Source organism: Manacus vitellinus, unplaced genomic scaffold, assembly GCF_001715985.3.
Source record: "Manacus vitellinus isolate BGI_N305 unplaced genomic scaffold, ASM171598v3 scaffold_34_pilon, whole genome shotgun sequence".
Classification (NCBI taxonomy): domain Eukaryota; kingdom Metazoa; phylum Chordata; class Aves; order Passeriformes; family Pipridae; genus Manacus; species Manacus vitellinus.
The window spans coordinates 4,573,913-4,597,658 of NW_021940488.1; the positions used below are offsets into that span (position 1 = coordinate 4,573,913).

The following is a 23,746-nucleotide window of genomic DNA, read 5'->3' on the forward strand; positions in this document are numbered from 1 at the left end:
TAAAACAAAAATTAAAATAAAATGCACACAAAGCAAAACTCTGTTGCCATGTTGATAGTTTCACACCTAGGCCATATGAAAATATGTTGTAGTTTCTCCTTTTCTTTTTTTTTTTTTGTTCTGTTTTTTTTCAGTAAAAATCTTTTAGCTGATGCTGTTAAGATGTGAATGGCAAGTTTTAGAACAGTGAGCTAGATTTTAGGTCTGCCCGTATTTTTGTGGCGGTCAATAGACTTTTGGTAGAATATGATTATCTTTTTCATTATATTATTCCTTGGGGAAAAATAAGTCCTACATCTTTGATTTTATTTTGCCTGTGTGAAAATTCAAATACTTGGGGAAACAAAAGGAACATCCATTAACCAGCAACAAAGTGCCAGCATTGAAACTCCGGACTAGTAAACTTCTTAATTTGATGTTGTAGCCTTTGTCAGTTATTGATCAGCCTTATCATATTCTGGGCATGACTTTATTCCATAAAACAGATTAGAGGATATAGTTTCTGTGAAGCTCAATTACTGTCTTTCCCACGTTTTAAATTGCTTTTGTTGTCATTATTCCCCATCTTCACTAACTTTCTCTGTATAAAGGATGCTTAAAGAACATTTAATTAAATAAGGAGGTGTAGGAGCTTGCAATATCTAATGATATCATTGAAAGTTTGCTTTTTAATTCCATGTAACATTGGTTTAGAAAGGAGACAAATAAATCATATAGCTACAACAAATGTAGCTGCTAGAGGCATGCTCAAGGCATGACATGGTGAGATCAGAATTTCAGCTTTCATCAAAAATGAAAGTATCCTTCTAGGTACAAAGACCAAAAGACTGGGGCAAAAAGGGGAATCAGACTATTTATCTGAACTTTTAAACCCTTTGCCATCCCAGAATAAAGAGGGGGTCAGGAAAGTCTAGGATGAGTAAGGTCATGAGAGCCTTGGAAGTGAATCACAGTTTTAGATTCCATCCAGCTATACGTTGCTATGTGCAAAATATAAATTGAATAATCCAGTTTAGCTCTGTGTCATAACCTTAAGATTTACCATTCTAAGATATTAAATTACCTATTCCAAAAACATAGTCCTAGAGTACTGCTGGCCACATGATTTTCTACTTCTCTATACAAAAACCATTTAAAATAACAATACTGAGATCCAACATAAAGGAAGAATGCTTTGCTAGTTTCTACCAGCTTCCTGCATACTGATATTTCACATAAACTATGACTAAACTAGAACTGGACAGATCTAGGAGTATCTGTGATCACCTCAGGCTCTGAGAGGCATTGGGACAACCTGCCAAGCTCACCAGGCTTGCTAAAATCTGGTCCTGTCATAGATTAAAACCATAGTGTAAGCAGACTTCTAAAACATAAGGTGTGCCTGTGACATGAAAGAATTAATTTGCAGTGGCAAGAAATGCCTGTGGTTCTTTTCACACTCTACATGTTACTCACATAACAATTTAAATGTTTAAGCAATGAAAAAGCAGGAATAGTTGAACTACGTGGTATTTTTAAGAGTTGATCACCACAAGTCAGGAGAAGAGCACATCTGTTTAAGCTTTCAGCTGATGGTCAGAACCTTTCAGTGTGAAATCCCAAATAGTCTGCAGTTCTTCAATTGTTTTGAAAGTTTAAATGGAATTCAGGCTGATTCAGTAGCTCTGTATAATCTGAGTGAACATTACCATAAAAAATGGTATGGGTGCAAATTGCATCTAAATTCTGAAAGAAATCTTTTTTTCTTTATCATCAATAAGTCTAATTTCTTAAGGAGGGTAACAGAAATAAAGATAATGGCATCATGACAGTGTGATCACTTTTCAAGTAGCAGTAAAGGAAAAAGAGAGGTAACATGATTATTCTGAAATCCAGCAAAGCAGAAAAATGGAACAAAACATGAAGGAACAAGTAATTCCTGCAGAATTTAAAGAGAAAGCTATGCAGTAAAAATATCATTATTTGTAAAATTTACCCCAGCAGCATACTTTGCTTAATACCATCTCCCAGCTAGGAACAGTATTTATTTTTCCATAACAGAGGCTTTGTAAAAGTATGCTGTGCCCCAGTACTTGTATTTATAATCAAAGCCAGAAGGCAATCCAGGCTGTTGCATTGCAATGTATGAAGTGATTTTATGGGCTTTAATAAGGAAAATATCAATCATTAGGTCTTCCAAATCTACCAAAGTAAAGTGATGGAGGTAATAAAACTAGAAAGAAAGCTGTATTTGACATTTTATACCTGTATTTATTATTTTATCCTCCATCTCCCTGATTGTTTTCCATTTTCAGTTTAAGTGCAAAACTTGTAACTTGTTAGGTTTTTTTCTAAAAACAGGGTCTATTTAGATGTAAATGCTCAAAATATCAATCTTTCAGGATACTGAATATTATGCATTACACTACTGTAAGTAGTGGGCAGTATAATGGAGCCCTGACACCCCCAAACCAAGGGTTTCCAGCCCTGCTCATTATCACTACTAAAAAACCTGCTTTCCCCCCCCCATTTTCTGCATTTAATATTATTATATAGAGAATCCATATATAGCTCATGACTTACATAATACCTTCCCATAATTCTTTATTTACCTTGATTTGCCTTTTTATTGTTATAACTCCAATATATAACTTTTATAAGTGTTCATCAAGTTTTCTGATGAACTGACTGAAAAAAATATTAAGTGAACTATTGCAAAAGTAGAGAATATTAAGCTCTTTGAAAAACTGGCATCAGTAACATTTCTGATACAATTATATTGAAAAGCCAAGCCAGGGTTATAGTTTGTATGAAGTTCTTTGTTTTTTGCATTTCCAGGGGCTCTCATGTATGAATTTTCTGAAATATTTCAAAATATCATGTTCTTTTTCAATTGACAATGCTATATTCTTTGTACTGAAGTTAATTCATTAATTATAAAAGCAGGGAGGATATACATAGCTAAAATGATCACCGTGCAGCATCATTCATTGTGATGGGATACTGTGCTGCAAATCTAAGAGAAAAAATCCAATATTCTGTACAGTATCTGTTGAGATGCTCTCCCATGTTATACATATTTATGAAAAAAACAGCACACAGTAACAACTACAATATTTTCTCTTTTTTTTTTTTTTTTCTCTCCTGGGAGGTAAGACACCAGAGGGATACAAGTGGGGATTTTCCTTCCCTTTCCTATCGTTTATGTTCATGGCTTCAGGAAAGACTTTTTTTCTCAGTAGTCACATGTAGCTGTCAAGGGAAGGTAAGATCACAACACAGTTAAGACTCTAAAAAAGTAGTAAAATGAAGGGTAGTGGACCTTCTGAATCATGTAAAATTGTGCCCCACAGAAATCGCATGTTTCTCAATAAACCCCCACATTTTTCTGTTTTAGGAATCTCAACACTTTTGATGGTTCTTCAAAGCAAAATACAGGAAGAGAGCGTGTTAGTAATTCATCCCATAATGGTAATGGGAAAATTTATCAATACTGTGTAAAAAGTCAAAGTAGTTTATTAATAAACAACTGGTTTTTATAATACCTGAGATACCTAAAAAAACCCAATCACCCTGTGGAGCAAAACTATACAAATTAAACTACCAGGCCAAGTAAGAGAGCTCTGACTGGATGTGAATGTTTCAGCAAAGCACCTCTGAAACTCCTTCTAGTAGAGCTCCAGAGTGTTGATTTCCTTATTTAAGAAAAACAAACTAAAAGTCACATTCGACTGAAGCATTCAAGATCATGAAGAATATACATGTCTTACAAAAAAAAATAGATATAAAAGACCTTATTTCTACCTGCCCCTTCAATATATGTCAGCCAGTGCTACAGGGTGGCCTGAAAGTGGTCCATAATGACACATCCCAAGGGGTGCAGAGCTCTCAGTGTGGTTGTTCTTTTAATACCAAGCTACATTATAGCTCCCTAGACATCATTAAAGCTGGCAAAATTTGCATCATTAAGTACATAGATCCAAATGCTTGGAGACCTCCAAGCCTGCTGAACAAACATTAGTTCATTCTACAAGAAAATATAACTGAAAACGAAGCCAAGAAACTCTCATTTGTTCTCAGTTTATAGTTATTTCTGCCCAAGAATGAACATGCAGTCAGATTTCTATATTTGCCTAAACAACAACAGAAGGACCTAAAAATTCTGTAAGAACTTATTCTTACAGAAATCCTGTAAGAATAAGTTGTAGGACATCTCAGAGCTTAAATTAATTCAATCTAGCACTCCAGCTCAAATTCTTCTTTTAAATAACTAAAAGTGCAAATGAAGGTAGAAATTCTCTGCTGAAGTATCTCAGTCTTTTGTAATCCTTAGTTTATAAAGAAAATATCAGGGAGAAAAAGTAAAAAAAAAGAATTTCCTAGTTCCTTCTTACTTTTATTGCCTGCAAACCATATGTCTCTCTGTTGAAGTAATGAAAATACATTGTTATAAATGTAGGATGTAGTGAGGGCAAAGGAAAAAAGTTACACTAATTTAATTTCTTCAAATTTCAGAAGGCCTTAAAATTAAATCCAAAAAAGATTCATATTCTGAGGGAACTGGTTTATTTTACTTTATATTGCAACTCAACTTTTAGAGAATTAAATTAACTGCAAACAGACCATGGAATAAAAGAAACAGAGGATAATGTGCCTCAACTTCATTTTGGTTACAGTAAAAAAAAATTTAAGAGAAGGAAACAAAATTTTAACTTACCAGCTTGACCAAGTGTATATTCCTGATATCTTGTTCCTATTCTGTTTGTGGCTGTACAATTATATCGTCCAAAATCACTGTCAGAGGTGGGAGCAATCTTTAAAATGAATACAGTTTGCAAACATTAGTTGCTAATCAAGTATAAATGTAAGTATATTCTCCTTAACCAATATGCAGATGTGTTCTTACTTCAGCCTATCTGGTATATTCTCCAAACATAGACCTAAATACATCTTTTTCCATGTTAAACTCTCTCTTCTCAAATGCCAATGAGGAAATCCAATCGTGGAAAACAGTGACATTGTTCATCTTTATAATTTCACCCTTAAACAAGAAAAATAATCTAACAAACTCTTTGTGTATACAAAATACCTACCAGGCAGTCAGTTTAATTTTTGGTATTAACTTGATGTGCAAGGTTTATGTTTATTTATGTATTTATTTACTTCCAAGAAATGGAAGTTGCATTTTTGTTCGGTGCAGATGGAAACCTGTGCACAAGCCACGCAAATAAAGCTTATTTTCTAACTGCTAACCAGAAACATGGAGATAAATCAGTTCCTATACAGTTCTTTGTTATTTTGGTATCTTTTTAAAGAACATTTCTTGTTAAATTGTAAGTCTTATCCTTTAATATACTCTATAGTACTTTCAATGGTGACAAACTGAGGATAAAAATATTTTATATCACCACATTGATTTCATTTTAAACCTTACCTCTAGAATCAGCTTTCTTCCTGTACTGTAGGTCTTCAGATGTGTTGTATTTTTTATGGGTAAAACTAATTTTCCTCTTCTCCACTGAACTGAGGCAGAGGGATTTGCCAGCACTTCACAACTTATATTGATGGGATTGCCTTCCCAAGAGTAATACATGGTTTGATTTGACACAAACGTTGGAGCATCTGGAAAAAGAAAGTAAGGCACAAGTACATTGACTGGTTTAGTAAAACAAGCTGTACACTTATATCCAAGTCTTCATGTTCACAGAGAAATTCCAATTGATTGCTGTGTCAGTTTATTATGGACTATGAAAGCAGTAGTATTCAACCTGGAGTTTGTTAAGCCTTCATCTTGTTAAATTTCTCCTCTCCTGAAACTGTTTCAGCTGAAATTCTGAGAACACCTGCTAATTATATTTAACATTAGGCAATATCATGCCCTTAAAAAACAATATCTCATAAGTGAGGAAGAACACTTCCTCTTGAGGATGAGAAGCTCTTTGGCCAAACCCTTTTATGACCAAGGGAGGTGACCTACAAAGCTTATAGAAATAATCTGTTCACGTGCTGATTTTATAGTGCCATCTTTTGCTATGGAGAAATTATATTCACTCTCCAAACTTTTATACAAGTGTTTAAGCTTCACCCGTTTCTCACTGGAACTGTGAACTTATGAAATGATCAAGCTACAGACAAGAAAAACAGTGGTGTGTTTTCCTTACAACCCTGCCTATAAACAGGTACATTAAACATATACCAAACACTGAGTCTGACACAGAGGAAATTGCTGGTTTGCAGACTGTGATTTACAGATCACAATGCCAGTAGTGACAAGACTTATCTGTTCTATTCACTGTTTCTCTGGAGAGCAAGAACAGTTTAGTGGTCTCTAGAAAATGAAAGGGAGTAGCTTTTTCCCCTCCTCTTCTGCTTATGTCTTAAGTAAACAGTATTTTTGCCTATCAAATATTTGGTTGCAATTTTTTTCTACTTTTACTTATATTTTATGAGTATTAAGAAAATATTCTTTTTATTATATTCAAGGAAACTCTCTTAGCACTTTAATACCTAAAGAGAAGTATTGGTTACAGCTTTTTAACATCTGAAATATATAGGTATATATTTTTATTCTGACAAATAGCTCCTAGATATTTCTAGGAAAACCTATTCTAGTCTTCTCACAAATTGTTTAACTTTAGGCTAGAAAATTGCTAATAGGTCTGTCAGAGACCAGAACTGAGCACATTTAAGTACTAAGTGAAATTTAGCTTCAGGTATGGTTAAAAACTACTTCCTTTTTTTTTTCTTTTCTTTCAAGTTCACGTTTTCAATTTATTTCTGTTTGCCTCTGTCAAAAAGAACAGCTTTTTGATGACATAAGTGCTGCTGCATGCAGGCATACAGGCTTTGACCAAAAAGAATTGCTATGAATAGAAGTTTTAAAGCACAGATCAAAGCTGCTACATTGCTCAACACCAGCAGCATCTTCTTTAATAACTGTTCAGCCTTTATTTTTGTAAGAAAACCAGCAGCTTCACCCAAATAACTAAAGCACGTCTGACTATAAATTTATTTACCAGATACAGGAACTCATTTTTGTGTTCCAAATGTTTTAATAAGTAATTCTAGTGCTCTTGATTTTCGTAGACCTTTAAAAAACCCATATTTCATCATCTACACAGGTTAATGTAAAGCATGGGCTATCAAAAAGTCTTCAGAGTGTGACATGTCACACTAGGGGAGAATATGAAGAAAAAAGCAAACTGCAAATGCCTGTTTTATGGATAAGGATGATCAGGAGTCTCAGAATACCAAGAGTCAGAGCCTTGGCTTTTTCTCTGGAAATGAAGTTCATGGAGGGATCCACTTGTAGGAAGAGTGCGTGAACTGACTTCTGCCTGCTCAACAGATGGATCAATAATGTTTTCAACATATGGATCACAAATCTCGTCAGGGTGTTTGTGAGGCACCAAATGGGGTTATTTCACACCAAAGTTTATGTAAGCACTGTCTCCCAATGCACATTTCTCAGTATTTCTCTGTTAATGAACACAGGCATGAATGCTGATGACTGAAAGATGTTCTGTCTGAGTATGAGTAACTTCCTTGGTAACATTATATGGTTTGATGCTCTCTGTTGATTTAAATACATGTGGCAAACTCATATCCTATTTTACAAGTCTTACAAGTGAAAAAGTAATATACACTTCTATACTGCAGGTACAAGCATTTAGGAGAAGAGGGACTTCTAGTTCAGAGTACTCTCTCTTCTAAAGGTAAATTTTGGATGACCATAGTATGTATTTGTTTATATTTTAAAAGATTAGGTGAGTTATGGACTGCCATCTCTACGTTACTACAGATACTAATACACATAAACATAAAAAAATACAAGTAGGACTAGAAGTCTGTCAAAAAAAGGTATATCTCAAAACTGACAATTCACAAATGTAAAGCATTCCAAAACAAAAAGAGCTTCACAATTTCCCTCTCAAAAAGTCTGAGTAAAAAGGCTTTGCAGCCACTTCCCCAGAAGTCAAAAGCTCCAATACAGGAAAAACAGAAGGACTGTGCTAATGGCTTGATTCAGAAAAATTATCTCAAAGGAGATGATTTTTGATTTCCTAGTCAAAAATAGATTAAGGTGCCTGGAGTGATGTTTTACACAAAGAAAATAAGTCTGGAAATTATTTTCTTACATTACAAATAAAAGATATTTTACATTCTTTATAAAATTCAAAAAATTGAGTTAAAAGGGAATAATTGGTTTATAAAAAAAATTTGCTTTTTCTGGTATGCCCTTCATCACTAACTGCAGTATATTATGCTTAAATGGTTACAGAATTAGTAGTTATCAAACATAAACACAAAATATGTTTAATATAAAATAGAGCGTGAAAAAATAACAAATCTTAAGGCCAAGGCTTTGAAAACATAAGGCTGACTATTTTATATTCCTGCAAAATCTGATCTCTCCGGTTTTTTAAAATAATTAAGAAACAAATAAACAGAATATTTGTCAATAAATTCTATTAACTGAAAATTAAATAAAACCAATCAGAAATGAGAAGGTGGACCTTCTCATATGTTTACATATGTTGAGGATCTTTAGTTGCAATATATGTACTGTATCAAAAAAAAAAAATGTTTCAGTGTAGATCAGTTAGAAAATTAAAACCCTTAAAGAATAATAATATGCTCTGCTTAGCTTCTATGTAGCTCAGAATTAATTTACACCTGACAAAAATCAATGCAGGGTGCAAATGAAAACCTGCTTTTAAGCTTTTATAAACAAAGTACTACCAGTTAAGGGAGCATGCTGGACTTCTAAATAGCTAAACAGAAGTAGAAGCTTGAATACAGTCAGTTTTTAAAAAAATCAACACTGATGGTATTTATTATACCTGAACCTTTGGCACTCTACAGAAAACAAAACAAAACAAAACAAAGAAAAAAAAACAAAAACAAAGAAATGTACAAAAGCTACTGTTCATGTTAGTTAATAAAGGCACACAGTATCATAGAATGGTTTGAGTTGGAAAGGACCTTAAAGGTCATTCAGTGCAGCACTCCTGTCATGGGCAGGGACACCTTCCACTAGACCAGATTTCTCAGAGCTCCATCCAACCTGGCCTTCAACACTTCCAGGGATGGGGCATCCAGAGCTTCTCTGGGAAACCTGTGCCACAGCGTCACCACCCTCACAGGGGAGAATTTCTTCCTAAAATCTATTCTGAAACAGCCCTCTTTTAGTTTAAAACTATTGTCCCTTGTCCTAGCACTACAGATAAAAAGTCCCCCTCTCTCTCTCTTCCTTATAATCTGCCTTTACATATTGAATGGCTGCAAAAGTCTCCTTGGAGCCTTCTCCTCTCCAAGCTGATAAACCCCAACTCTATCAACCTCAGGAGAGGTGTTACAGCTCCCCAATCATCTTGGTGGCCTCCTCTGGACCTGCTCCAGCAGGTCCATGTCTTTCTTGTGTTTGGAATCCCAGAGCTGGAGGCAGCACTGCAGGTGGGGTCTCAGCAGAGCAGAGCAGAGGGGCAGAATCCCCTCCCTCCCCTGCTGCCCACACTGCTTTGGATACAGCCCAGGATGTGATAAAAGTTCCTAAGCACTGTTATAAGGTTCAGCTATGAAAGATGGAATATTATTTTGGAGACATGAAGCAAGCCAAATGAAAATGATGCCTAGAAGGAACAAAGACAATATTACAAAGATACAAAATTAAACAAAACTATTTTATGAGCGTAGGATTCTACAAATTTAGAGTGGCATTTTAGAGTTAATGTTATGGCACCAGCATCAGCTAAACTCAACCTGTTCATTTTCACAAACAAGAAAGAAACAGGCAGGTCAGTACTCCAATTAGAAGTCATTCTGGATAACCTGTGTGAGATTATTTATGAGAAGCAAACTGTGACCTGAAAGCTGTCTGTTGTATTTAGATATCCCTGTTAGGCACAATGTCCAGGAACAGTTATTCAAGAGCAGACTAATGCATCACCTGTCTTGTCTAGAAGGTAATTAAATTAAGGACTTCAAAGATCCAGCTCTGGTGTACATTCAGTGTAATACACAAAATTAGATACAGCAAATTACCTGATTCAGTCCATGTGTCCAGAAAACTGTAATCAAAAATTTGTGTGCAGAATGAGATTTGCACTTCTTAATTCAAGAACACAGTTTTTCAAACTTTTGGCTATTTGTTCCTCAAATAATTTGTTTTCCTGGATCACACAATGAAAATATGCAACAGATTGTCAGGCCTAAGATGCTGGACATTTCCTGCAGTATATTATTTGAAGCTTCTCTCTTAGATGATTAATACTAGCATAAGTTTCCCATCATTAAGGGCTTTAATAAACCACATCCTCTAGCAAATCTAGTACTGTCCTTGTCATTGGTCCTGTAAAAGCACCTCAGTTTTTTCTAACTCTGCAACAATTTGGTTAACAGCTATCTATCTTTCTCTTGTATTTTCTCCCTCATACCTGTTTTCAATAATTAATATTTAAAAACTAATAGCTTTTTCTTGAATAAAAAGTAGAAGAACCTCCACAGACAACTGCAATAACTGTCACATATTCATTTGTAACAAAAAATAATATCAGAACAACTTCAGAAATGTGGTTAGGTGGTTACACTTTGATCTATAATCATCCTGAAAACGAGTATAGGAACTGGAGAACTAACTTTCTCTTTACTTCTACTGCCACAGTTGTGAGGCTGCAAGGAAAAACATGCGAGATCTGCATGGGAAGTTTCCAAATAGAAAAGCAAATGAAAGTTATCATATAATAATTTTAAATTTCCATGACTATTAGCTAAAAACAGAGGCTTGGGTTTTGGGTTTTTTTTCAGAATCAAGCTTATAATTTCAAGAGTTTTGAGAGGTATATGTTCTTTTCACAGCAAGTGCAGGAAACACTATTCTCAGTAATGTTTCCTTTCCCCTGCCCCATTCTCTTGGTTCCTTTCAAAATGCATTACAATAAAAGATTGATATTCAATAGTATGATGAATTATCAACTAATTCTCCAGTTTATGAAGAGTAAGAATCCTCCTCTTATTGGAAAGCAGTATTACTTTCTGATAAACTTGACTAGGATAATTTTTTTAATATTCAACTCCCACACCAACTGCTCCATTTCCATAAACATAGAAAAAATTAGTTGTCATGAAGATAAGGTATCTTCTGCTAGATGCAAAGCATGTTGTTGTCACCTTAAAAAATGGTGGACCATGAATACATGTACGTTTCTGGTGCTTGGTGCTGCCAGAGTTGCAGAAATTTAATGTATCTAATTTTCTTTGAATTCCACTTGACATTAAGGAATTGTATTTGGTTGATTAATTAAAAAAACAAACAAGCAAATAAACAAAAAAAACCCCCACAAAACAAAACAAACTGAAACACCAAGAAATTTTAATTTCATAGAAATATTTGTTGTGAACGGAAAAATTATCTAAAAAATTACCTAAAAATTACCTCTCTAAAATTACCTAAGCCAGTTTAAATTAGAAGAAATTATAAAGAAAACATAGCTAGACAAAATAACCTAAGTATGTCAATAGTGATGTTTAAAAAACCCTGTTTGCATGTGTCTATCAATCATTTTCTTGTCTCAGTAAATCACCGATAACACTGGCCATCAGATCTAGAACATGAAGACTCCCCCTACACACCTCTCACACAGCAGTAATTTTCATTTTAGTAATAAAATTATCAGGTGTTGCCAATTAATAACACATTATTATGGAATAGTACTACTTTGTATCAAATTTTCAAATGTCATGTGCATGCCTGGACACAGTTACTGGAATAATTTAGGATGGCCAGACTTCTTACATCAAATCTTAGATTTTATAATTCTCTTATAGCCAGAAGTCAAAAACTGCCATGCCTTTCTCAAATCAGGTTCCTAACCCCACCTCTCTTCCTGTCCAGTCTTTACCTTCCATGTTTTTCTATCTGTCATCCTTACCTCCAAAACATGCCTCCTTTTTGATATCATCCCTCCATTCCCTCATCTCTCTCTCATATATTCCCAAATAATAACTGTTGTTGTATGGAGCAAGGATTCTTAACATTGTTATGTCTTTACTTCATTTTTACATACAGTGATGTCCAGAAAACAATGAATAAAATCTCTAAAAAACTTTAAGGAACAAACTAAAAATCCAATCAGCATTGCTGAAATTTCTCTGTATACCCAACACCATTTCTAACATGTGGTGCCTCTAAAGCTACACCTCATGTCCCTCTGACCCCCAGTACAGTGTGTTCAACCTCACTGGGTATTTAAAAATACCAATTTCAAGTAATGCCAAGTATTCTGCTCTTAAGGTAAGTTAACCAGGAAAAAAAAAAAAAGAGGTTAAAAATCTCAATTTAAGGTCCTTTTTTTGTTAAAGTTCCAGTTTTTCAGCATCACACTTATCATACCACCTGATTTTTTTCTTCATAATTCTCAGATGCATTGTTCCTGCTCTGCTGGATCTCTCTTGGAGGTATAGAGAGGGACAAAGGCCATGTTGCCTTTTTTTTTATTCACAAGTCATCAGTGTATAATATAAATTACACTTAACATAATATGAAATTACTTGCAAAACCATTTAAAATTTGCATATTCATTATCAACGTAAATATTAAACATTTTTATCCTACAAGACTAACTCATGAAATAGAAACATCTTCAAGGAAACATAAAATTCTTCCATGTTTTTTTCTGTATTTTTTCCTACTTTTACTTTTCAAAATTGCATATGTGAAAAAAGCATAGGTACATATTAATGAGTAAATTACTAGAAGTGAAACAAAATGAAACCTAAATTATTTTATTAATTCAAAATTGTATTCTTCTATTAAGAGAAAAAAATAGCCAACACAGCAAACATCTACTTTAAATGATATCAAGTTCATTGCAAGGCCAACCAAAACATGTAGTATAGAGCTCATTTAGGTAAAAATTTAGAGAAATTCCTACCATGAATATCACATTTTAACAAGTCATTAACATATATAGGTAAAAAGCTTTTAAGACGGAATTTCTCTTTCAAAGTATTTTTCCACCCTTCTGGGCTCAACAATAGGTATATTTACTGCATAGATGAATAAAGTATAATTTATCCACTTTGCCACACTCGCTGTTGTAACATCAGATAAAGCAAACAGAAGCATTCATCTCTGGATCAATGTGGGAAGCTTTGCTGAAACGGTTTTGGAAGGTGATTTTATGCAATGAACCTCATCTTTTGGTCTGAGTTCAACATTCTTACCCCCTCGAAGCCACTGCAGTGGCATATCAAATTTCCTTCTGTGCGAGCGCACAAGGTAGTCAAAGAACGAAAATGGTAAAATCTTGCAATTGATATTCATGAGCTTCAAAGACGTGTCAAAATTATCACATGTAAAATGTGAAAGATTGACCTTTGCTGTCTTTGCTTTCTCATTTAGACTTGTGAATTTGACAGGAATAAATGTAAGTAAAGCCAATAATATTTTAATAGAAAAGATGCAAATGTTTTCTAGACTATTTCAAAGTTTTGTTTCTCTTGATGGTTTTTCCTGCCATTTGTTTCTTTCCTAGGCCATATGATTGTGTTTATTAGGTTTTTTTTCTGGCTTTTATAAGATAGAGCTGGGCCCTCATGATTAATGGGTGATGGGAGGGTGTGAAGAAAGCAAAGCCCCGTTATTTCAGTGGTGTCCAGAGACAGGAAAGAGGCAATCTCTTCCAACACTAGCCATTGTGTGGTTCTGTGAGGAGCAATGGGATGCTGCATCACCGATTTCTTTTAACAGAAACCAAATCTAAAGTATGAACTGTTTGAATTTATTCTAATTTATGATAGCAGTAGGCAGCTGAAATTTTTGTGACATTTGCTACAACATCTAGGTGTCGCAGGACAGAAATTGTGTGAACAGTTTCTGTTGCATTTCTGTGATTTCTCCCCTGGCATGGCTGGGTGCAGATAGTAAAAAATGCTGCGCCACTAATATGGCTGCAGGCCTTGTGCCAAGATGCCAAGGAGGAGTTTTTGGCAGGTGAATAAAGTTTTCTCATCTCCTATGACCACCTGTTGTGGTCCAATTAGCAGTGAACAGCAGAGTATGTTTTCCTTATGTAACCAATGTTGTGTGAACAAGAAGCTGAGCGTCATGAGCACTATATAATCTGTCTTTCTCCTAATAAATCCGACATTTGCCTGATCATATTGATCCTGGAGCAATCTGTCCATACCCTTCTATCGATATCTAGGTTGCCCAGAGATGCTGTGGCTGCCCCATCCCTGGAAGTGTTCAAGGCCAGGTTGGATGGAGCTCTGAGAAATGTGGTCTAGTGGAAGGTGTCCCTGCCCATGGCCTGGACTTGGAACTAGATGGTATTTAAGGTCCCTTCCAACCCAAACCATTCTATGATTCTATGATAACATTTGGGACATCCCGCACACAGTAGTAGCATTTTCACAAATTCAAAGCCTTGCTTCCCTGAAGGTAAATACAACTTGTATACAATCTCTTGAACATTCTTTAAGTAATGCTGTATATATTTTGCAAAGATATAAAACTAAACTGCATGAATCCAAAGCACCTCCATCAATTGCAGTGCAATCCAGCTAACATACAACAAAGTAAAAAGGCAAAAGACTAATCAATTCAGGAAACAAAGTTCAAGACTGTAACACTAATGAGATTGATTTCGAATTGTGGCAAGGAAAAACAAATAGAAAGTAAAAAAGCCTGTTTCTGATAAGCAATAAAGTAGTATAATAAATACTGCACAGGTTTCTTTATAAGTAAGGACTATGTTGCACATGCTACATTTTTTTTTTACCACTGAAAATTAGTACTTAACTAATAATGAATATAACTACAAAATTCAGATTTGGATGAAAAGTCATAGTGAGAAAAACTGCTCTTTTTTGAAAGACACTTTATTTATTTATTTTTTTTTTAGAAATTGCTTCTATTGAAATCATGTTTATCAACTACTTGCATGGCTGATCTCACACAAAAGTGTACTGTGCTACTCAATGTAATATGTTTGTCATAGAGGATTATAGCCCAAAAAATCAGTCTTTGTGTACCATGAGGCCTTTTTTGACCATCCAGCACATCTAATAACTGCAGAATTAGTATAGAAATAGAGTGATGTGAAAAAACTGGTAATTGCAGTTAAAAAGGTCTCTGAATCAGGATGCTTCCCAGGTAGTATGTGAGAAAACAAAGACATTTCCAAAGAACATGTTTTAATATATTTTCTCCAATAAAAGGACCCCTGTCCAAAGGAATTTGCTCCTGGTGGTAACAGAGCAGTCAGAGGCACCAGCATTTTACACAAGGTGTGCACCTGGGAGGAAAAAATTGAACTCTGTTAAAGCTTCTGACTGATTAATGAACAGTTTGAACACAATGAAGGGAAAACTAAGGGCACGTAGAGAGTCACTTTCAAGGCTCATAAACATTGTTCACTACTGGCTTGTTTGAAGCTTTTCCAACTTAGTAAATCAGTGCACCCTAACTCAGAATAATACTATGATGAAAGATGATGTAGCATATTGAACATGTCAAAATCAAGATTTTTCTTTCTCTGATGTGAATTATGCAGTGACAAATTTGTGCAACCCAAGAAATAACGAGTTCTCTCATCAGAATTTTTCTTCATTTAGCCAGGTCTGTATTATGGTTTTTAAGATTCCTTTCTAACCCTAGCATGTATTTGTCGGAACAATTATGTCTCATCTAAAAAGACAAAAAATACCATAGAGAAAGTTAAACATCTGCATAGCAAAACCAAAATTTTAAGAGATGCCTGATATTATGATATGTAAAATCAATTCATAATTCACTGAGATTTATGCCTGAACTTCCTCAGGCCCTCCTGAAAACTTCACCTTAGAGTATCTCCTGTTTTATCTATTTTTACTTATTTCTATCATTTTTTATTAAAAAAGATATAGTTATTTCTCTGTCTATGATAAATATAGAGATAATCACTATAGACACATCTTAATACCCAATACACATCATATAGGATGTAACAAAGGATGTGTTACTTTTATTATTACTATTATCATCCAATACACACTGAGCTTCATGTCTGCAATCAAATTTTGCAGTTAAGGAAATCCATTAGTAAAGAGCATTTACAAATTGTACTTTTACTTTTGATGTAATTTCAATTTATTTTTCATACTTATTTATATTTATATATATATAAAAACTACTTTATATGGGAAAAACTAAATGCAAAGATGACTTTGCAGGAAGAAATCCTCACAAGTGCCCCTGGGTTCCCTGCAATTCACGTCTGCTTAGCATTTACTTGAGATAAAAGGCAGGGTTAACTGTGCCCGATTGGTATCAAACCTGATAATCTCTTCCTGTTCTGCAGAACTGCTCTTATCATCAAGAACATCCCCAACAGAGAGCAAGGATAAAATATGGAAACTGTGCAATCCTACTGTCAGTTTAGGTCTCTGAGAGGGGTCAGTAAGTAACGGGATGAGAGAGTGACACCAGAGCACCCTGCGCCTCCACTAGACCTGTTTGACTGCACTGACATTTAAGGATGTGATGGAACCATGTTCCTCTCCTGACTACACAGACTGTCAAATGCATTAAAACATACAAAGGAAACTGCTATAGCTTTGTTACTAACTTACAAAAAGACATAAGTGCATTGACTGGTTCCATCTAGAAACTGTGGAACAATATAAACAATTAAGTCCTGCTTATTTATTTATATTTTTAATTTTAAAATAGTTGCTGAGCTTTAAATGAGAATATTATTAATATTATTAAAAATAATAAAAAATTCCACTGAAATGGCTTGACTGCAAGAGTCAGCCATATCTGAAAAAATTCTTTTCAAAGCTGGTTTTGAAGAGAATGCAACAAAAATAATAGAAGAGAAAATTAAAATATTTTGAAGCGTTTTACGCAATTTTGTAAATGAATATTTGGGAAAAAAAAATCTAGAAGCCCTGATAGCAATGTTTGGAACTGTAAATAATATGCTGAAAAAATATCACTTGGAAAATATTACAAGGAGAATCAAATCCTCTATATGAAACTCACTTCACAGACTTACAGCGATTCCCCCTGTTTTTACCAGTTTACTACAAAACCACAAATAAGCTGCCTCGTTTTTGAACCTGTGCCTTTTGCTGAAGCTCCCTGGCCTGCAACTCATGAAGTGCAATAGCTGGAATGAGGGATAACTATGACACCTGCTGCATAAAAGAAGGTATTTTTAGTGGAGAAAAGGACTATTGGCACTTTTAACAACACAGCACTGGATGGAAATGGTGGTACTGAGGTGCTGACAGATTCTTTGAAGAGGCTGTTTCATTACAGAAGTTTATGACAGAGACTTGACTGATGGGACATGAGGCTGGAAAAAAGACACTTCCTCCTGGGGACACTATTTTAAAGAACTAAAGAATTCTTCACCATTAAGACAAGTGTTTTCTTCCCTGGGCAAGATAAATAAGTTATACTTGCAGTTCATGTACCAATGCAAAGTTATTTGCAAAGGAAAGCAAGACATTTCTCTAACTCATTAATCAGAATATGAATGGAGATAGACCTAAATTGTATCACTCCAGAAATATTTTCCTTGCATTACAAAACTCCTGACATAAAGGATTTGAAAAAATTCGTATTTCTGTTATTCAAACACCTGTGCTGGAAAAAAATTGTTTAAACCTCATTATCAGTTAAGTATTTAAATCTTAAACCTCCAGTTTTAGAAATGTCATAATACAAATCTTGTGTTATACATTAAAAGTAATCATTACAATGTGTGATATCTCTGACAATAGAATAATATTTCTATGTTCTTTATAAATTATGTTTCATTTGAACTGTAGAAAATTTTATGCTGTATAAAAATTGTCTACTAAGGCATAAATTCAGACTTTAAATTATTCTATTTTCTCATACACTATATTTGATTGTTCCCACACACATTTAAAATTAATTCTGTCATACTTTTATAAGACTATGTTACTTTTAAATTCTTGCCATCTGTTCTAAAACATTTACCCTGAAAGGTGTTTTAGATTAAAATGATATATTGTATCAATGCAGAGATTTTGTCATGCCCTTCGGTATGAATTCTGTGTTGCTAATAAATTCTTAAATTTCAATTGCCCATGTTTTATAACATGGGGTGCATCTCATGTCTCTCTACTGAATATAAAATGTATTAATATTTAACTTTAAAGCACAGTAGCTATATAGCCATAATCAAAGAATATATTTTATACCACTATGTGAAGAGTAGGCAGGATTTCACAGAAAATTTCCAAAATCTTCACTGAATTTCCATTTTTACCTAGTTTTTTTCCTTTTAATACATATAACTTATTACCAGTGCACTCATTAAAGAAACAAATACAGCAAATTAACATGTTCCCAAAATAATATTTTGCAAAGTTCAAAATACCTTTATATGACTACTGAAGACTAGCTATGTTAAAGCTATTATTAAACACTGTATTTATTTCTAGGTGTTCTGGATTGGTAAATCTCTCAATTCCTAACCATTCTTTTGACTATTCTTTGTTTTGCTTCCAGATTTATTTCCTATGCCACAATGCACTGTTCCTCTGCCAAAAAGATGGAACACACAAATGTATACTGAAGTCCCTTTCAGAACTCCCCAGTAAATCACTCAGTGGTCTGCAATCCTTACTTATATTCCTGTGCCACAGATCTTATTCCAACTTCTGTCCTCCCACTGGAAAGACTTTTTCTCTTCAGAGACTCAGTTTAAACAGGTTCACTCAGACTATATTGGAAATGTATTGGAAAAAAATGTATCTAGAAAATCTCTACAAAAATGGAATAACAGTGAAATATAAATGAAGAAGTTGTTTTTCTTTTTTTCATTTTTTGAAGACCTTTGCTCATAAATTTGAAGTACAGTTTGAAGAGACAATTTTCCAATGGGTTTTTGTATATTTCAGATTTATATCCTCTGATTGGCTTCTAAAGCATCACACTCTTCTAAGCAAAAACAATCTCCTTTTCTACTGGATAAAATTCAAGTGCTTTGAATAAAGGCAATCTGTAAAAGAGATTGTCACCAACTTGATAACTCCAGGAGGGGTTATAACAGGGGTGAGAGACTTTTTAGGGATTAGTAAATCACAGAACTAGGTGGGGGGGGGGGAAAAAAGAGACTTTGTTGAATCTCAGAAGGTTAAGCTAAAGACTGAACTGCTGCTCAAATCAGTCCTTACCTTATCCTGCTGAATACTTTTCATCCCCAGCAGTCTCAGCAAGCCCAAAGATTTGAAACTATTAAGCTTAACCTTAAGTTAGTGGGTAATACCACTGGAATATGATTTCAGATGAAATTCTGTCACACTTAAATCACTGACAAGGCTCTTATCAACTTCAGAAAAGACAGGATTCCTCCACAGAATAACAATCTACAGGACATGTTTTCTTCATTTATGCAAATTCAAATACGAATTACCATGAAAAAATGACCTTCCGTTAAGAATGTACTTTTTTTTTTCTTTTAAAACAAATTTGAAAGAGAAAACAAAATATTAGAACTTACATTCAATATCAAGGTACATGCTCTTTTGGTGCCCACCAATTCTACTTGCAGCTTCACAGTCATATCTCCCTGAATCTGACAACTTCACATCTTTAATATGCAGTGACGATTTTCCATGCTGCCCTTTGACTTCTATACGGCCATCTGGGCTCTGTTTACATTGATTCAGGAAAAAAGAAGGTTTTATATATTTATATATGTATATCAATGTATAATTTATATATTAAACACCATTGATAAGAATGACTGAAAGCACCTCTTCACCTACGGTGAAGTTATTACTGACAGCTAAGCAATTTCTAAATTTTCCAAATAAATAAAAAAAATATAGAAAAATATGTTCTGCTTCTAGACACTATAATCAAGGGAATAAGTACATGCTTAAAGGAACATTGTCAAGAGAAACCACAAAATATATCAACTTATGACTTCAAGAATGAACTCCATACTCAAAACTTCTTTATGATCTCACTCACTGTGTTATGAAGCTGCAGTTAATGAAAATGCATTCATGTAAGATCATTATATCTTAGATTACAGTTAGCATCATCTCTCTGGTCCTCAGTAGTGCAGAAATAACCCCTCAGACAACAGCCAAACTACAAATCCAGCCATAGATTTATTTTCATTATTCACATTTTCTAGTCAGAAGCTCAAAATTGTTAAAAAACTTGAACCATAAACGCAACTGGAAGTTCTGGATTTCAGTTCCATATCATTGGATGGAAAAGGCCAAGAGAGAAAGAATAATCTGGCTTCCAATTTTCTAGAGCATAAATTTTATATTTAGCAAATTCATAAAAGTCCTTATCCATAACAACTCCTCTCCTCCAAATTATTTGAATTTAAAGCATATATAAATATTGGGGACAACCGAACAAAATAATTTAAAAAAAAAGTCCTCTGCTTGGCACTTCGACCTTCATAGAGTAGTATACCTGAGGAAAAAGGAGTTATTTTTAATTTGGTTCTGCTCTGTACTTATAGAATCATGGAATGGTTTGGGTTGGAAGGGACCTTAAAGATCATCTCATTCCAACCCCCCTGCCACGGGCAGGGACACCTTCCACCAGACCAGGTTGCTCAGAGCCCCATCCAACCTGGTCTTGAACACTTTCAGGGATGGGGCAGCCACAACTTCTCTGGGAAACCTTTGGGAAATTTGTTGTACATTGGTTTTTATTTTTGTTTCAGGAAAAAAAATATTATTAGAAATACTTATATTCACCTACCTTCATTATTAAGGGAGGTGGAAAATGGAGGGAAAATCAGTAACTATTTCATTGGATCACATTTAAACTTGAAACAGATTTAATGTTCAGTTCTACAGTACACAGTCTGGATTTTACTCCTTTTACACTAAATACCATGAGGCAGCTGATATTTAAGTGACTGAGCATTTAACTCTGTACAGCTGTTCCTTGACTTAATAGAGGAAAAAATGCATACAATTAAGATCTTAAAATATTTGCTGGAAAGCAGTCAGACAAAGCATTCTGTTTATCACTATTTATATGGAAAGAAATGCTTTCTGATCCCATGTCAGAATCCAAGAACATTGAATTCTGTTTCCTGTGAGCACCTCTCAGCTAAAGTACATAACCTAGAGACATGGAATTCTAATGCAAGAGCAAACAAAACCCCCTCTGGATTGGTAAAAGTCAGTAACTAAGACCACTTAGTTGTCATTTATGTAATTTCTAATACTGAAAATTCTGTTTCCATTATAAGTTTAAAGAAGCAAAAGTTATGATGCTACTTGTAAATATGTTACAGTAATGAATATCATGGCTTTTGGAAGTAATTCTTGGGATAATTAAAAAGCAATTTCTTTAAGATAAAATATTAAGTGGTAAAACAAGTACTTTCTAAGACATAGTTAATAACAGTATTATTTCCCTACTTCTTTTTTCATGCAATACCATGGTCAATCTACATTATTCCCACCTAAAATGTAAATACACTTCAGCAATTTAATTTCCGATGTTACTTTGATGACAGATATTTCCCTAAGAAGATACATTTAAAACTGTGAAACAACCTGTGACTATGAATCACAGATACAATAGTAAATACTTATCAGTGATTCATCAGTTCATTAATAATTCCAAATACTTAAAATCACTATTATATATTTTGCTATTCCATACAATCCTAAGCACAGATATAAATGCTAATTGATGTCATAAAAGAAAACAATAATGCAAATTATCACAAAGTTCCTTAAAATAAATAGTTTTTACAGTAATTTTTTAATCTTGTTCTAATTTATCTAAATATTTTCTAGTACTGCTGGAAAAAAATGTTAACTGTACCCAAAATAACTTTCCTATGTTTTCACACTCTGAAATTCAAATACAGATGACATAATATATCCTAGATATATAGTTAGGACAAAAGCCAAACTAATAAATAGTCTGAACGATAGGAGATTTTTACATAACCATATCATTTATTCTCATAATCAAATAAATGCTGAGAAACATTGTAAGAGGGATTTACTAGGTTCAAAGTCCATAAAATAAATAAAACAACTATTGTTGGCAAGAAAATTTCACTCAAATTGTCATAAAAATATGCATCTACTAAATACAAATTCTATTTTTTTAAAGTTGTCTCATTGAAATTGCTACCTAATAATAAAAAAATGTATAAGATGTGTTCCAGTACATTGCTTATAATGTATATTATACTGTGACATCTTCATGAACAGTTTAAGAAGTCCTGTTCCCTCGACCTATTCTGTAGATAGTGCACAACTCCTTTTTTTTTTTCCTGCAAATATGGTGCAATACCTGATTAAAAATACACTGATAGCCTGACATTCCTCAACACAGAAATGCATTAAGGAAAACAGTGCAAATACAAACAAAAAAAATTCCTTTAATAAACAAATAAATTAATTAAAGGCAATGTTTTGAAGCAGGTGTCTGTGTCTATGAGACGACTCCTGGAATATGCTGGAGATTAACACATGCAAATAAAAAATGGTAGTTAGTATGATGAATTTTTCACAAGTACTTCAAAAATACTAGTGTGGTTGCATTAAACTGCTTTATGGTGTAAGTCAGTTAATAGAGACATGGATCCACAATGTCAGTGTTTCTATTTAACTTTAAACAGCAAATACACAGTTCCAAACAGAAGCGGCATTAATTTTGGGGTTTGCACCCACCAAAGCTTTGTAACCATTGGTAAAATCTTTCTGAGGTTTGTTTCTCTCCTGCACTAATTATGCAGAGCACATATTAGCACCATATCTGGTATCATAACACACCAAAACATGGAGAGGAAAAGACAGCCCACGTGAGAACACCAAGTACATTGCACCTGCCCAGTAATCCTCAGGGAAAACCCCCATGGGGAAAAAAGCCTTGGAGCTGCCAATGGGGACAAATCAAAATATAGATATAATCTCTATAAATTAATAATGTCAGTAACTCTCAAGTCTGCCTGAAATAATAATGGACACCTACTAAATTTTTCCTTTCAAATATTACAGTGGGAGAGATGTAGAATACATATGCTGTCTTCTGTCAGTCTGAGTACCCGTGCTTTTATTTCTTAGTATTAATGAAGAGTATAAAAATGTACAAAACAAAACCCTAGACAACAAGAATAGTCTCTGTGGTCTCGTACTCATTATTTGTGCTCATTCATTGAATTAATCCTACATCCTGGAGCATGAATAGCCATTGAGGTCTGAAAACATATGTGAACAACACACTTCCATACAGATATAGATACTCTTTAGAAAGATCAATTAGAAAGTCTGTTAACAGACACTTACACTCTAAAACATAGGAAGAATGCCAAAGTCTTCAGAAATTACCTTTTAACAGCATTTTGGGAATGATAACAAAATCTTAAGAAATCAAAATATTTTTCATCATAAATGTTAATTTGAGAATTTCATAGAATTCATAAATAAAAGTGAGGGGTTTGAGGCTTTAGTGGTGGTTTTTTTCCTCCCACAACCCCATTACCAGCATAAAGCTAAACCACAAGTGACAAGTCTTCAGCAGAGACTTTGATAGTGTTTTACTCAGGTGAAGTCACTTTGTGACTTTATCCACATGAAAACCACACTCCATCGATTAAGAATTTAATATATAAAAGAAAAACACCTATTTTGAATACTGATAGCAATGTAGTTCTCTGTCATTGACAAAGAAAACTCTTCTGTACAGGTCTCCAAGTAAAATTATACATAATGACACCACTGAAATACAAAAAGTACC

At 34.1% G+C, this 23,746-nt stretch overlaps 1 protein-coding gene across 1 annotated transcript in view; it reads right to left on the bottom strand.

The window, feature by feature from the left end:
• Nucleotides 1–23,746, bottom strand: part of NCAM2 (neural cell adhesion molecule 2) — a gene marked incomplete at its 5' end in the record, with an annotated part of 133,688 nt that overhangs the window by 73,291 nt on the left and 36,651 nt on the right. The window contains 3 exons of the mRNA XM_025895582.2: nt 4,697–4,793; nt 5,414–5,601; nt 19,506–19,656. Coding sequence (XP_025751367.1) covers nt 4,697–4,793; nt 5,414–5,601; nt 19,506–19,656 — 436 coding nt within the window. The remainder of the gene's footprint in view (nt 1–4,696; nt 4,794–5,413; nt 5,602–19,505; nt 19,657–23,746) is intronic.